This window comes from Trachinotus anak, unplaced genomic scaffold, assembly GCF_046630095.1.
Source record: "Trachinotus anak isolate AG129_WGS33_773 ecotype Australia unplaced genomic scaffold, CSIRO_AGI_Tana_v1 ptg000033l, whole genome shotgun sequence".
NCBI lineage: Eukaryota > Metazoa > Chordata > Actinopteri > Carangiformes > Carangidae > Trachinotus > Trachinotus anak.
The window spans coordinates 5,253,828-5,269,223 of NW_027273884.1; the positions used below are offsets into that span (position 1 = coordinate 5,253,828).

Here is a 15,396-nt window from a genome sequence, read left to right on the forward strand (position 1 = left end):
CATAGCTTTCCCTTCTGATGCTTTGTGTTTGTGTGTGAAAAAGTTCTGTAAAGATACTGACCAAAACATCAGAAGAAGCTGTGATATCCTGACTTTTTCTCTGTATGAATCAAACTCCAAAAAGAGCTTTTTATTCATAAGCTCGTATTTTTATATTGTATGTGTCTGACCCCTCTACTTGTTTGTTTTTATCACCTCTGAACTTTTTAAATATTCAGCTGTTTACAGCCCAGAAACTTAAGTCAGTAAACCTTTTCCAAAGCACAACTAGTAGAATTATGCAGGCTGAATTCTACTAAGCTGCTTCAGTTGGAGAGTCCTGATATTGTGCATGTTGCTCACTGTCACACTGTCATGACCTACTGGGACACTTGAACAGTTTGGTCTTCACGGAAAGGCCAAACAAACGAATGCATATTAAAGTGTGCATCAAATTTCAGAATATAGCAGAATAAAATCAAGTGTGTATTGATGAACATTTTTTTCAACAGTTACATCTCATATGAAGGCTTATCATATCATATCATATTATTGAAATTGTATTTTACTGAATTGTCATTCATTTTCTGTGAATACACCAGCCTCCACTTGTGGCTGCCAGAAGCAGTTATAGTTCTCTCTGTAGTAGTATCTCTGCTCACAACCAGGTTCTAATGATAGTGATCAACAATTAAACTGAGGACTTACTTGAGGCTGATATGATAATTATTACCAATTAATCTGGGATAATAAGATCCTGAGAAGATCCTAAGGAAGCTGTCACATCCTTTCATGTCCCTCCAGCGTGAAACAGCTTGGGGAAACTGGATCTCACAGTAACTTCCTCACACTGAACACAACTGCATTCACTGCTAGAGGACGTAGTAACACGAGGAGACCAAGAGGTGGTGCTGTACTCCAGATTATTGATGCCATACGTGAACTGCAACAATGTTCACTGCCAGTTACTCTCCCAGATCTTTAGAGAATAACTCTGTTTGCCAGGAGCTTTGTGTGAACCTTTCTATGACAGTTGCCCGAGGCTGATCTCCGTGCAGTATTTTGGCTACATGGTTCTGCACTAGAGCTGAAAGGCTTGCTGTCTCCTGTCTGGTCATGCCATACCGAAAGCAAACTCAGGATATCCTCAGAATTTACTTAGACCAATTCCTATCCACACTCCACCCAGACTGCACTGCATTCAGCATCAACACACCTCACACTTGCTGTCCCAATAAATTCCTCTGTAAAGGTCAGTAAACTTGGACTGGGCCAGAGGAACATGTTCACTTAATGTTTAACTTTAAGGCCAACCAGCTGGGTGTTTTTGTGCAAATTCACAAGTTATTTCATTGCATTACTGCTGCTTTACATTTGGCCTATGTGTCCTTTTGATGTTCTTTAATTTCCAATTCACTCTGTGTGAAGAGAAATCAGATGTTCTCCAGCCCCAATGACTTTGTGTTTATTTCCAATAATAATAATAATAATAATAATAATAATAATAATGATAATGATAATAATAATAATGACTTCAGCCGGTCAGTGTTTGAGGGAAGGACACTGAGGTGGTGCACACTTATAAATACTTAGGTGTGCACCTGTAAACTGGACTGGTCCTTGAACACAGATGCCATCAACAGGAAGGGGAAGAGCCAGCTCTTTTTCTTCAGATGTTTGATGTTTGCAGTGAGATGCTGCTCATGTTTTATCAGTCAGTGGTGGCAAGTGCTCTATTTTATGCTGCATCTGCTGGAGCAGCAGCAGGTCACATAAAAACTAAAAGAGACTGGACAAGCGAGTTAAAAAGGCTTGTCTGTGCCTGGCAGGAGTCTGGATTTAATGGAGAATGTTGAGGAGAGACATGTACTGTAAGATGTAGCCATCTGGGACAACACCAACCACCCTCGCTATAACATCCTTGCAGGCCAGAGAAGCAGCTACAGCAGCAGCCAACGTCTCATCTCTCTTCACTGCAGGACTGAGAGGTTCAGGAAATCCTTTGTTCCCACTGTCATCAGACTATCTAACAGCTCAGACAAAGGCAGTGGATCATGACACAGACTCAATCATAACTTAACTAAATACATGAAGAAGCTACTGGACAATTGTGAATTTCCCTATAGGGATAAACAAAGTATTTCTTGTCTTATCTTAATAATAATCACATTGATTATTATATAAATATACAACATATAAATATTACTATAGGTTTTGCTGTTAGTTGTTAATGAAAAACAGAATAAGTGTGAGTAGGCCTATAAATCTGTCCATTGTCTGAGTGGATAGAAAAAATAGATTACCTTTGTGAAACCTTCTCAAGAAAAATAAATGTCTTCAGTGACAGACATTTTTCACAGTACTTACTTTGACATGAACCATCATGCTTGTAGTTACCACTATGACCAGCAAACTGTTGTGAAAATGGTCACAACACAGTGCTTAGCCATGCACAACAGCCATTAATGTTATTAATTAAATCTGTGCTTGTTTAATGCTTAGGTGATGTAAGCCAGTTAGTTAGGGAACTAACCACATAGCCTACCTGGTAAGGTAAACTTTGTCTAGTGTCTAATGCTTTATCCTTACACTATCCACAGTTTTTGTGGTTAGTTTCTGCAGTAGCTCACAATTGTGCAACAAAATGTGCTTCTGCCTTAAATGAAATGTGTTATATAAATAAAGCTTGCTTGCCAGTTGAAAGCAGTTTAACTATATACAGGTGATGGACATATGGTAAAATAGCTGCTTTACTAGTAAAATTACCATTTAGCATGTGTTTACCCAGCCGACACGGGCACAAACTATGGAGATGGAACAGTAATAACCATGGCACTATATCACGATGATGTTCGTTCATACATACTCATACAATATATCATAATCAATAATTATCATAATACTGCCGTGGTTTGCTACATTTATACTGCTTTAAGAAACTCTGTTCTTAAAAGCCTATAAAAAAGTAAACATTATAAGACAAATCATAACAACAATACTTAATTACCTAGTGCTCACTACAAGTAACAAAAAAATATATACATTTGAAATCCCGCTTTGGGATGCTCACTGTCTTGTTCCGTCTAAACTCTCTGGCTGGTTTAGTCAGAGCAAAGCATGGATGTATTACAATACTGGTTGATTGTCCTTTTGGGTTGACCAGTTATTACCAGTAAAGTTAACTTTATTTGAGACCTGTCTCTGTCTCAGCAACACGGGATCTCTCTGTTGGTTCTGGTCTGATTTCACTGATGCAGACGACACTCTCTAACTGCAAAAGTTTAGAGGGAAACCATGAATTAAAAGTTTAAACTGAAATTTAACTCTTGTTTTTTTTTTGTTGGTTTTTTTTTGTTTTGTTTTTTGCTTAATAATACTATAACTGTTATTATCATTTGACTGTTTTCGGAGGAAAAGAGGGGAATATTATTGACTGATGTGGTCTCGTACTGGCTTGATCACTATCCAGGAAAAACACACTTTCCTGGCAAAGCTATCTATGTGTATCTATCCAATGTGGAAAGTCTGACTAGCAGAAACTCGAGACCCAGCAGGAGAACCACTAATGCTAGTGCCTTCCATAATGTCATGCCATCACAGCTTAGGGGAGGGTTATGCTGTAGTCGCCATTTTGGGCCCGCCCAAAAAATCCTCGGTATAACTGCACAATTCAGTACCACACAAGTTTCACATATTTCACATGTTTTCAGGAACAGTTCTCTAACATATATAGTTTCTATAAACAAGTCTGCACATTTGCATTACAGGATCTTTAAACTAGCGAATAAAAACGAGTGGCAAAATCAGGCGCAAAGTCATACTGTATCTAGTGCTGTGAAATCACCACCACACCCACTTAAGACTTTACTAAATTGGAAAGTATTTCAAGGTGCTGCTATCCCTCACACAACTATTAAGAAAATAAATCAAGTCAATTTTGATTACATTTGGAAAAGGAAAATTCATTAAGTTAAGAGATCAGAGATGACTAAAGAATTCCTTCTGATTTATGAATGGAACCCTGGAAGTCAATTGGTTAAAATCCTTTCTGAATAACAACAACTTTTGGTACCTTATCCCTAGAGAAATATTCAAGAAACTGGGAGGTATAGAATTTTTACTCAAATGTGATTTTACTATTCAAAGGCTCCCAGTTAAATGATCACTCTTTCACCAACAGGTCCTTCTGTACTGGAAACTAATATACAACCATAATTTCACCCCACACAATACACTGATATGGAATGATAGATTTATCACGGTTATCACAGGTTGCTGTACGACCAGAACTGGGTGGGGAAAGGGACTTGGTCAGTGATTCACTTAGTTGATAGTAATGGCTGTCTCTTGTCTTATGAGAATTTCTCCTCTAGATATGATTTGATTGACACTTGTAACACATTCAAATCAATAAGTAAAGCCATCCCCAACTCAATCATATGTTTGATTACATTTACCTTATTGTATCTTATAGAAACTCAATTTCACAACTTTGTTCAAAATGTACTATTCAAACATTACAAACTAAATATTTAACATTTCCAATAACCCCCAGAGCAAAAGAAATCCATTTTAAAATTCTAAATGGAGTGTATCATTCTAATGTTGAAACAGCGTTTTGAAATCAAAACTAATAATTTTGTATTCTGTGATAACACTGAAACTATGTGTATGTTTTCTGAAGCTTTATGGCTTGATATATATGACAGGTTGTACCCCAAGGTTTTTCAACTTGAAAACTTTTCTAAAAAGGACATAATTTATGGACAATAAGAAAACGACCTTCAGGTTAATACCATCCTCATCCTTGGGAAATGTCATATACACATATCAAAGTATATGAAAGTGAAAACCTAATGTGCTTCATGATGAGTTTCTTTCTCACATAAAAAGCTCTAGCCCTTTAAGTTAGTATGCTGTTGAATGATTTATGTATTTTTTGTGTGCACCTGCTCCCTCTTGTACACTGTGAAGAAATCAAAGCCAAGATGTTGTTTATGGGATGATTCAAGTAAGAAAGGGGTGGGCTGCCTGTAACGCTTCACCTTCTGCACAGTGTCTTTTAATTCAGTCGGTGTTTCGGTGACGTCAGTTTTGTAACGTCTACCAAATAATGGAACAATAATTGGGGGGCGGGAACCACGCCTCTTGCTGTAGCGGATTGGTCGGTAATGCTGTCAGTCAACCCTCTCTGCCTCAGTGCCTCTGGTCTCCGAGTCCGGTTGGAGAGAAGGTGGAGAAAGAGGTAGAGAGACGTGGTGGAGATGTAGCAAAGAACGGAAACAATCATTTTAACTCTCTCTGATCCTTTAAATCGTGTTTTTTTTTAACCCTTTTCAACTTTTTTGTTTTTATTTTCTCATTTCACTGCGGTTTCGCCACTTTACGGCCCGAGTCGCGTCTCCCTGGCAACGTGAGTAACTGTCCTGCGAAGTTTGGCTCCGGTGCTGTCGCTTCTCCTGGAGAACGAGCTGGGTGTTTACCTGCGCAGCCGGGAGCGGGCCCTGAGCCGCCGCCACAGGCCGCCGCACACGGCCCGGGCCACCTCTCACGGGGTTTCCTCGGTTTAAACCTGCTGCTCAGGGACCCGGGGCAGCGCGAGACAATAGTGGTGCGAGGGAGGGCTCGTGCGGGGGAGGAGGGACTCGATGCCTCGCGGGGCTTTGTTCGAGACGTGCCGCGAGCCCGCGGCGGATATCGACTGATCTCGCGGCGGATCGATGATAAGCTGGTGATCGATAAGCGGGGACGGAAGCCGTGGGAGCAACTATGGATGTTACTCTGTCGGAGTTACTGGCCACTTTCATGGAGTCACCGCTGGTGGTGTGGGTGAGTGGGGGCCCCACACACACACACACACACACACACACACACACACACACACACACACACACAGTGGTGATGATGGTACACACACGCTGCTGACCTGTGTTTTACTTTCTCTCTCACACTGTTGCAAGAACCACATGTCTAACTAGTAGCTGGCAACAAACAGCTTGATCATCATCTACTTTCCGTGGAAGTTTGTTGTAGTTTATAGTTTTTATTCATTGTTCCTGCTGACTACACGAAAGTGACAGGGGGCAGATTTTTCAGTGTAAAGGCCTCAGGTGAAGTGGTGCATTGAGGGATTTTGGTTGGTGTCTCTGGGACTTTCCAATTTGACTTCTCATAGTAACTGTCAAACAGAAGTGCATCTTCTGTCAGCTCTATTCACCGCTAACAGCTGGTGCACCTCGCTGCTTATGTTGCTGCTGTTTCTTTACCTCTTCTTCTGCCACTAAAATGCTGAGGCACGCAAGATTTCCCCCCCAGTCCACAGGGGATGTCACCATACCAGAGATTTAGTAATTGGTATCAATGAAATGAATGAATGAAATTCCACAGCAGCAGAGGCTGAGAGGCAGAGGCTGCTGCACACAGTGTGCACACAGTGCACACACACACACACAAACATTTATACACCTCCATATGGTCAGTGTGCAAGCATTAGTTTAAACTGATTAACAAGGTGAGGGACCCATGGTGTAAAAGCAGTTATTTTAAAAGTGAGCCTCATATTTCAACAGACTGAACAGTAATGATGGAGGCCTACTAAAGCCTGGTTTATTCAATAAACAAAAATATAAATCCAACACTTTCTTTTTGTTTTTTCTCCCATTCTTCATGACTTGAAATTAAAGATCTAAAAACTCAAAATGTGAGCATTTCTGTTTTGTTAAGATCATCAATTCACCTGATGGGTTGGGCATATCAAGATGCTGATTTCACAGCATCGATTATTGCACAGGTTTACCTGTGGCTGGTGACAATAAACGGTGACAGTAAAATGTGCAGTTTTATTTTGAAAAGAGACATTTATGAGATACAGACGGACCCATTGAATTTTGGTCTGCTCCAGTTCAATGGCTGTGCAAAGTTGCTGGATATTGGCTGGGGATGGAACACACTGTCTTACAGGCAATCTTAGATCTTTTATAATGAGAACAAAAACAAAAGTGTGGAGTTTATATTTTTGTTCAGTACACTTAATGCATGAATGGATGCTGCGGGTATGGCATAGATGTGCACCCTACACCGTAGCTTGATGTGCATCTCCCACCAATGTGCAGAGTGCTGCAGGAATGAGTGAGCAGTTTTGGACTTCAAGTTCCCTCTTCCCGAAGTCAGTGGGATTTTAGAACAGGTTTTTAGTAAGATGGCTGAAATAAGGTCTTTTGTTAACACAAGTTCAAGGTATTTTCAAGTTTTATTCTACGACATTAAATTGATCAGATTTTTGAAGCTTTTATATACCCTCAAAAAGATGGTTGCTAACAAGTGGCTAAATGGGACTACAGAGGCTGTGTTAAATGTCATCACGCCAAACACTACAACCAATCAACTCGCCAGTCCACCTTTACTCTGTGTTTACACTCGCACTTTTGCAAACTATTACCAACCTTCTAAGAGGATAGGGTTTTTGTAGCAGGGGTAAGAGCTAAATCAAATTTAAAAAAAAAAAAAAAAAAAAAGTTTAGTGGTGGTGGCATTGAAGTCATGCAGCTGTGGTGAAGTTTGTTGATAGCCTAGCATTAACTTTTAAATCCTTGCTGTTGAGTTTACTTGGTGGTTGAAAATCATAAAAGTGGTGTTCATTTGTGAAGATTATCTTGCTGAACAAAATGTGTATCAGACACTTTGTCACAGAGCTTTTTCTGCAATAATCTTAAAGCCCATGTAAAAAGCCCTTTGGCTTTTTGTGGAGGGAACCAGGGGGATGCTAACTTCTGGCCCTACAAAAATACATCATCCCTGCCGCACTCTATATAACACTTGCTTTTTGTCATTGTTTGCAAAACCAGTTGACACATTTAGTGGTATTTTGCACATGCAAACACCGTGGCAACAGCGAACGTGTGTATGACAGCTACTGTATGTACTCTTGTACACTTTTGTACACTAGTAGCTGTCCAGCCTCTACACCGACCCGCCCCTGGAGAAGCTGGACTAATACTGTGTATGCAACTGATGTAATTAGACACAAATAAGACAGTAGTGTTAAGATTCACAGTATGGCGATCACATGTTGTTGTTATCTTTCACTGTGACTGCTGATGTCAGACTAGGACGCTTGTAGGTTATTATACTGCCCTTGTCAGCCCATGAAAGAATCATACCTCCAGTACCTACAACATCTTCGTTCTACGGTAGAATTTCCTGAATTTTGGCAGAGATTTGTTACTGACTATCAGTTCTCACGACATCCCTACACTCCACCCACATATTCTCACAGTTTTGGTGATTTTAGATGTCATGTCTTCAGAGTTTGCTTGGGACCCATTTTAATCTTCCTGCTACCCAATATGGGCTCCTAGCCCAGACTTTGACCACCGGTAGAGCTGTCAACAGGTTATTAACCTTGTGGTACTTCCTGTTTTCCCGTGGCCTCACATCCTGTTGACCTGACCGGTCAGCCAACAGTTTTTTCCCATCTTTGTTGGGCAAACACGATTAACACTGCCAGACAGCAGAAAAGTGCCTCAGGGCAACTTTCACCTGACTAGTTTCTCTCTTTTTCTCACTCTCACTTTTTTTTAATGTTCACATCCATGGGTTAAAGAAATATATTTTGTGCCCGCACATTTCCATGACCAGATTTTAACCCTGAACCAGGTTTTAGGGTAGATCTCAGAGGGGAAAGGGAAAGAGCGGTGCTTGCTGCTAGCCAGGTCCTTGATTCCCAGCTGCCCCAGTGGGGGTGCTCAGCGGCCAGCAGACCACTAGGCACCTCTCAGGTGTTTTACTATGTGAGTTTGAGCAGGGTGTTTTCTCAAGAAGAGACCTTAGCTCCCAACAAAATCCCCCTGAAAAAATGAATAAAGACAGAAAAATGTTCACCATATTGTGGATCACATTTTAAAGCCAGTGTAGCTCTATAATATTGACTTGTACTGTTTGGCTGTACCAACTGTACCTGACTGTCTCCTGTCTTTGTCTTTAACCCGTCTCTCTCCAGGTGCGGACGTTGGGCCCGTTTGGTTCATGTGACAGTGTGGGCTCAGAGGAACGGGTCAGCATGTTCATGGAACTGGTGGATGGTGTCTTCTTGCACAAGATCATGACACACATGTAGGTTGCAGCAGAAAGAGTGAGAGTTTCAAGTTTTATGAGCATGAGTCAAGAAGAAATGTCCTTTGGTGTGTATTTTTGTGCGTCTGAAGTGGGTATGTGTGCAGTAAGTGAGTTGATCCAGTGTTTCCTGTATGTGTCTCTGTTAGTGTGTTTGTGTAACCACATCCTGACTCGCTGGTATCAGGTTGTAAACGTCACAGCCAGATGTGCTGCTCAAGGTTGCAGTGAGAAAGAGTGTATAACGGCGACTGTGAGTTTTATCATTTGCAGTCCCTTTAGAGCTGAACTGAAGTCAGTTTGTGCTCAGTTCATCAGGAATCACACAGTCAGGTTTGCAACAGGGCTGTGCTGCAGCAGCTCTCAACAGATTACGTTTCAGCTCATTTGGAGAGTGGTCTCTAGATACGCACAGCCTAGATTTCATCTGTGTGGCTCTTGGAGAAATCACTAAGCTGCCACTGAGCAGAAAACATCAGTCACCAATATCAAAGTAATGTAACGCTAACTAATGACCACACATGGCCTCAGTGCAGAATGTACATTTCACACAGCAGAGTATGGTTTGTAAGGCTTTTCAAGGACTGAGACTTCTTGTATAGAAGGTATGTTGTGACAATATAAAGTTTCTTTAAATATTCCATCATAACTTGTAAAATTCAGCATTGCCTCAGAATTGCAAGAATTTGTACATTTTTGTAACAAAACCAACAAGGTATTAGTTTATCTCTCAAAACCCTCTGACTTCCTTGCCTTGTCTTTGGTTGAGTGCCACAGACAAGTCAATCAAATTTGCAGATTAATACACATTTGGTGCTATAAGGGATATTTCTGGCAGCACATACACATACACACACACATATATCTGTATGTACACACATATACATACGTGTGTGCATGTGTCTGTCTGTGCTGCATATTCTCCCGTTGAGACAGCCCAGTGTTCACAATCAGAGCACATGTTCATATGCAAGTTATTGTCTTCAGGAACAATGATAATCACTCTATTGTTTTCCACACTGGGTTGGGCTGATGGAGGAGGGGGGTGGGGTGTTTGGGGGGGAGGTCAGGGGCTTAGTAGGATTTTATGGGGGTTTATAGGAAAGTGGGTTACAGAGGAGGTCAGGATGGGTGGGCCATGAGGAATATTGGAGGATAGCCACTCAGAGACAGTTGGTAAATCAGTCAGTAAGAGAACCAGTCAGCTGTTAAATCAGTCAGACAGTAGACTCAGTGTTTCACCATTTACACATGAAGTGGCAATTCCACGACTCTGCTTTCAATTTAAAACTAGAGACATCTGGCAACACCTGACAGAGGTGAGAGGGGAAAAGAAGAGACAAAGAAAGATAAGACAGAGAGAGGTAGAATCAACTAGCTAACATTCAGTCAGATAGATTTTTAATGGCCTGTTGATATTCACTGTGTCCGCCAGCGTACTATAGACACGTGTCACCCAGGTACAACAAAAGGTTTTTACTGGCCCAGTCAGTCTCTTTACCGAACCCCTCTCTGTGTGCCCGTCATTCAGGGTGCACATGTTCTGGACAGGGCTTACTTCACCAGCCCATCCCGAAGAAAAAGGTTATTTAAAATGAACAGGCCGTGTTGATTTACTGGAAGTTAACCTCAGATCTTCACTGGGGTCACCTATGTTTTCATTTTTGAAAAGCTCTTTTTATCTCATAAACACTGAAACACCAAACTGGAGTTTTAAGATTTACACCCTCTGGAGGCTGCTGTGGAAAAGACTCATCAAGACTGCATTCTGAGGGGAGAACAATGCTGTTTTAATCTGGACGGTGGACTGAGACAGAAAGAGAAGTAACTGATAAATTGAGCTTGAAGGTGTCAGTTGAAGTGTCCAGAAAGAAATTAGTGTATCAACTGAAAGAAGGTAGAAGTTGATGATTCAGCTGACCTGTAATCACTGAGAGCAGTGGAAACATTGCATATGAAAAGTGGAAGTTGCAGGAGAGCTTTTTATTTTCAAAGACGAAACCTGAAACTTGAACCCATGTTAAGTGTAAATTGAGCGGTGAACAGTGAAAGAGCTGAGATGTCTGTTGTAATGTTACTGATTCAGATGAACGTCTGAAGAAATGACAGCCTATCAATAACATCACAATATTTTCAGGTTATATCGCAAAACATAATCTATATCTCAATAATTTGAAATCTCCTTTAAAGTACTTAATTAAATGCTCGATTTAACCCTTTGATTTCACAACAGTCTGATGTTTCTAGTCCCTGCAACATTTGTCTGGATTAAAATGTTCTTGTTTGCTGTTTATTCATAAGTGGTTTCTACAGGAACTGTAGACTAAATTAAATTTGCAAAAAAGGGGGAAATCACAACCAAGTTAGATTTGACCCTTAACAAAAACAGAGCTCAAAGAGTATTTAACAGCAAATTGCTGACAAAGACATTTAACCCGGTGCTGTTTCATTTTTGAACCAATTCGTCCACTTTCAACTTCAACCACCTGAACACGTATAAACTCGCTCTGGTGCTTCTTTCACTTTCTGCAGGTTCCCTTCAAGAACAAAAACACACACATCTCACCTACGTCACACACACATGCATCCAGGAGATTTTTCATGATGGGCTGGGGAGTGTGTTGTCTGTGAGAGATGCCCCTGTTCATATGCATATCAGTTTGGCACAGCCTCACATGTTGACGTGTGCATAAATCGTCCTCTAGCACAATAGTTTCCCTGGACCTGGGACGTGTGAGTATTTGTCCAAACAGCCTCTAATAATGTCCATCTAAATGCTCCTGTGGTGTGTGCTTGTGTCTCCATAGCGACCCAAGCCCAACCAATCAGAGGCTGAACAAGAATGTGAACAATGATGTGTCGCTTCGACTTTACAACCTAACTGTTCTCACGAGGCACGTCAGGACATACTACCAGGTATATACACACACACACACACACACACACACACACACACACACACACACACACACACACACACACACACACATACTTGTACTTCCATCTTTGTGAGGACACTCATTGACATAATGCATTCCCTAGCCCCTTACCCTAACCTTAACCATCACACCTGAGTGCCTAACCCTAACCCTGACCCTGACCATAACCTAAACCTAATTCTAACCATAACTCTAAAACCAAGTCTTAACCCTCAAAATGTAAACAGCAGGTGTCTCAAAAAGTGAGGACCGGCCAAAATGTCCTCACTTTCCCAAAATGTCCTCACTCTGTAAAATACTTTTTTTGGTCCTTACTATGTAGCAAGTACAAGTACACACACACACACACACACACAACAAAAATGATCTCACAAACTACGGCAACATTCATGGCTCACACTGCATGGCTGAGTCCAGCAGGTGTTGATGCCAGCCACAGTGAAGTCCTTCTTTTTTTTTTTTTTTTTTTTTTTTTTTTTTTTTTTTTTACAAATGCAAAAAAGTCTTAAACAGCTATAAACAGCTTGTTTTCTGTCTGTCCTCAATTGTTCCTATTCTACAGTTTGTGTATTAGACCTCATTGTTACTGACCTCTTCTTGGTTTGAGTCTGTGTGTGTCTTTCTGTTTGGAGCTGCAGCTGTTTATTATATCTTCAGCTGATTAACTTTGCCTAAGGGCTGAATGTATGTGTGTTCTGTTTGTCTTTTATCCACCATCATTGTCATGTGTGTGTCTCCCTACGTGTCTGTTTCAGCTTTGATGTTCCTAACCACAAGGGCCCTGCAGGCAACCACACACAACACTGTCTGTTCATTCCTAAACCACAGCAGCATGTGTGTGTGTGTGTCAGTGGCTGTATTGATGATGGTACATCAGTATGGATCAACCTTGAACTCACTGGCCAATCATTTTTTTTTTAGTGCTCTTGCTTGGTGAACGATAATCTTCAGTGATCAATAGCAGCCGGAAGTAACACATCTCGCAAATGTCATGCTCAGTGTGGGATTTGGCATTTTGTTACTTTGATGTGACATTGTAATATCTAACACTATGTTCTTTTTTGGGATGTTTGGACATTTTCTCTATTCGAGTCTGTCATTGTTCACAAAGGAGTTTGGAGTTGGGTTCTGTATGAAACGCAGTAACTCTTTCCAAAACATTTGTCACAAAGGAAAATGTTACTAGAAATTCTTCCGTCTGTTGAATTAATCAACTTTGGATTTAAATAATCAAGAAATTGTAAATAGCAACTCTGGTGAACCGGTGATTATTCAGTTTGCTCAGGAAGCCATAACAAGATAAGGAGCAGTCAGTGGCTGTAAAAGTTTGTCACTGCAGCTTGATCCTTGTCACAAGAAAGTCGCTCACTCTTCTCTGTCTGGCTTCATCAGCGCCTTTTAACTGCAGTGAGTCCTAATTGACAAAAGTTTTGGGTAGTAGCATGTCACAATAATAATCTCATACTGTAAACCTTACAAACAAAATTAATCAAATAAAAATAATGATGATAAATTCATTCATTTTAAAAAGTGGAGGATTGTCAGTTGTCTGAGGCCCCAAACAAAAGTTTATACAATCCCGAAAATGAGAGTTGCATATCATGTCAAAGGTTTTTACAGAGGCTTATAAAGTAGTGAAAGCTGAGGTCCTCTGCAGTGTGACAGGGAGATTATCATAATAGGGGGCACCACAAAACAGAGTGCGTTTCTTCAAGTATTTGAAGTTCACGTATGACGAAAAAATGTGACCATCCTCTCAAAGCTAATCACAGCGGATGATCAGAGCCAGAAATAATGTGTGTGCATGAATGCACTGTGTTTTTTGTATAAATGATATAAGGAGCTCAGATGCAGTCGATTGTGCTGCGCTGCAGCCACGTCCTGCTGGCTCTAAGCTCTAACCCCACACAGTGATTCAAGTGTATTAGTGCATGTAGCTGTTACACGTAGCTGTTGGTGTTTTAATATTTTTAAGCTTTTTATTTTTTTTAGCTTTGAAGTGATGCTCTGAACATCTGATATCCCTTCATCTTTTAATGGGTTTAAGAATTGTATTAAACAAGGTTATTTCAAAATCTGCCCAGTGCACATTTAGGAAGCAGTGCACACATACTCTATATACAGTGCATGATGTTTGGCTTTTATTACATTAAGACCTGATCATAGTGAATCAGATAAATAGCTCCTCGTTTAAGAGGAGAATGGAAAACTAACACAATTGGTAACACAATAAAGATCACATCTGCTGCTTTGTGTGTGTGTGAGGTGAGAGAAGTGGGTCATTCTGGGCAGTATGGGGTTAATCTGTCCATGGTTAATCTCTAACCACAGTCACATACCCTGGCCTCCTCAAAACACACTCAGCCACACGTGCATGCACACACCTCATACTGTAGCCTTAATTATAACCCAAGTCATTGAGGAACGAGCCTTCCTATGTGATTGCAGATTTAGCTGCATAAACAAAACACACACACACACACACACTGGCTTCAGAAAGTATGGGGACCCCTTCACTTTGGGACACTGTAGATTTGACTCTAAATGGATAAAATTGCTGTTTATGCCCATCAGTCGACACTTAATAATCTAAAATAATAGAGTGAAAAAAAAATTAATGAAATAATTAAAGACCTTGTGAATCAAATCCTGATTGGTCAATCAAGACATTCTCAAGACATTGATGATGCATTCCCAAAAATAAAGACATCGGTAAGATGAGAAAGTCTGTGATCTTGACATTGTAACATCTTTGTAGCACATAGAATTTTTTTTATTTATGACTTTTAACTTCAACTGATGTTGACTGATGAGGCAGGTAAATTTCTGTTTCACTTGCCCTGCAAAAAATGTACTTGGGGACAAGCTTGTAGTTTGCTGTGGTGGTGGCAACATCATAGAGATGCTTCAGGACAGGTCTCTGACTGTCCCTGAGGGGCCCATTCAAAGCCCAGATTGAAACTACGCAGAACATCTGTGGAGAGGCCTGAAGATGGTCGATGCCCCCCATCCAACACAATCAAATGGGCAAAAAGAGAAGGGGGTCTGAATACTTTCTGAAGCCACTGCGCACACACAAACACACATATATGTCCAACTGGGGCTAGGCGTTGGCTTTCTCTTAATTAGATGATGTCCCAGTAGACACGCACGCTGGTCCAGTGAATCCTCCCAGTCTCCCTAGGGATAAAGCACTAAGTGTGTGTGTGTGTGTGTGTGTGTGTGTGTGTGTGTGTGTGTGTGTGTGTGTGTGTGTGTGTGTGTGTGTGTGAGAGAGTGAGAGAGAGAGGGCGAGGGAGAGGAGGGGTGTCTCTCACCTCCCTTCTGTTCCCTCTCTATTGTACAAAGCACAGTAACCTGATATCAC

At 40.9% G+C, this 15,396-nt stretch overlaps 1 protein-coding gene across 5 annotated transcripts in view; it reads left to right on the top strand.

Moving 5' to 3' along the window:
• Window positions 1-5,140: 5,140 nt before the first annotated feature.
• The window catches only part of ccdc88c (coiled-coil domain containing 88C), a 47,673-nt gene continuing 37,417 nt past the window's right edge, over window positions 5,141-15,396 (top strand). For 4 of the 5 annotated variants that reach the window (XR_011686879.1, XR_011686877.1, XR_011686878.1 and 1 more), the window contains exons 1-3: window positions 5,147-5,808; window positions 8,978-9,090; window positions 11,898-12,006. Coding sequence is in view for 1 of the 5 variants with exons in the window: in XM_071471108.1 (XP_071327209.1) it covers window positions 5,749-5,808; window positions 8,978-9,090; window positions 11,898-12,006 (282 nt within the window). In the remaining 4 variants the exon portion in view is untranslated. Of the gene's footprint in view, window positions 5,809-8,977; window positions 9,091-11,897; window positions 12,007-15,396 lie in introns of all 5 variants that reach the window. The other variant, XR_011686880.1, reaches the window with a different exon arrangement.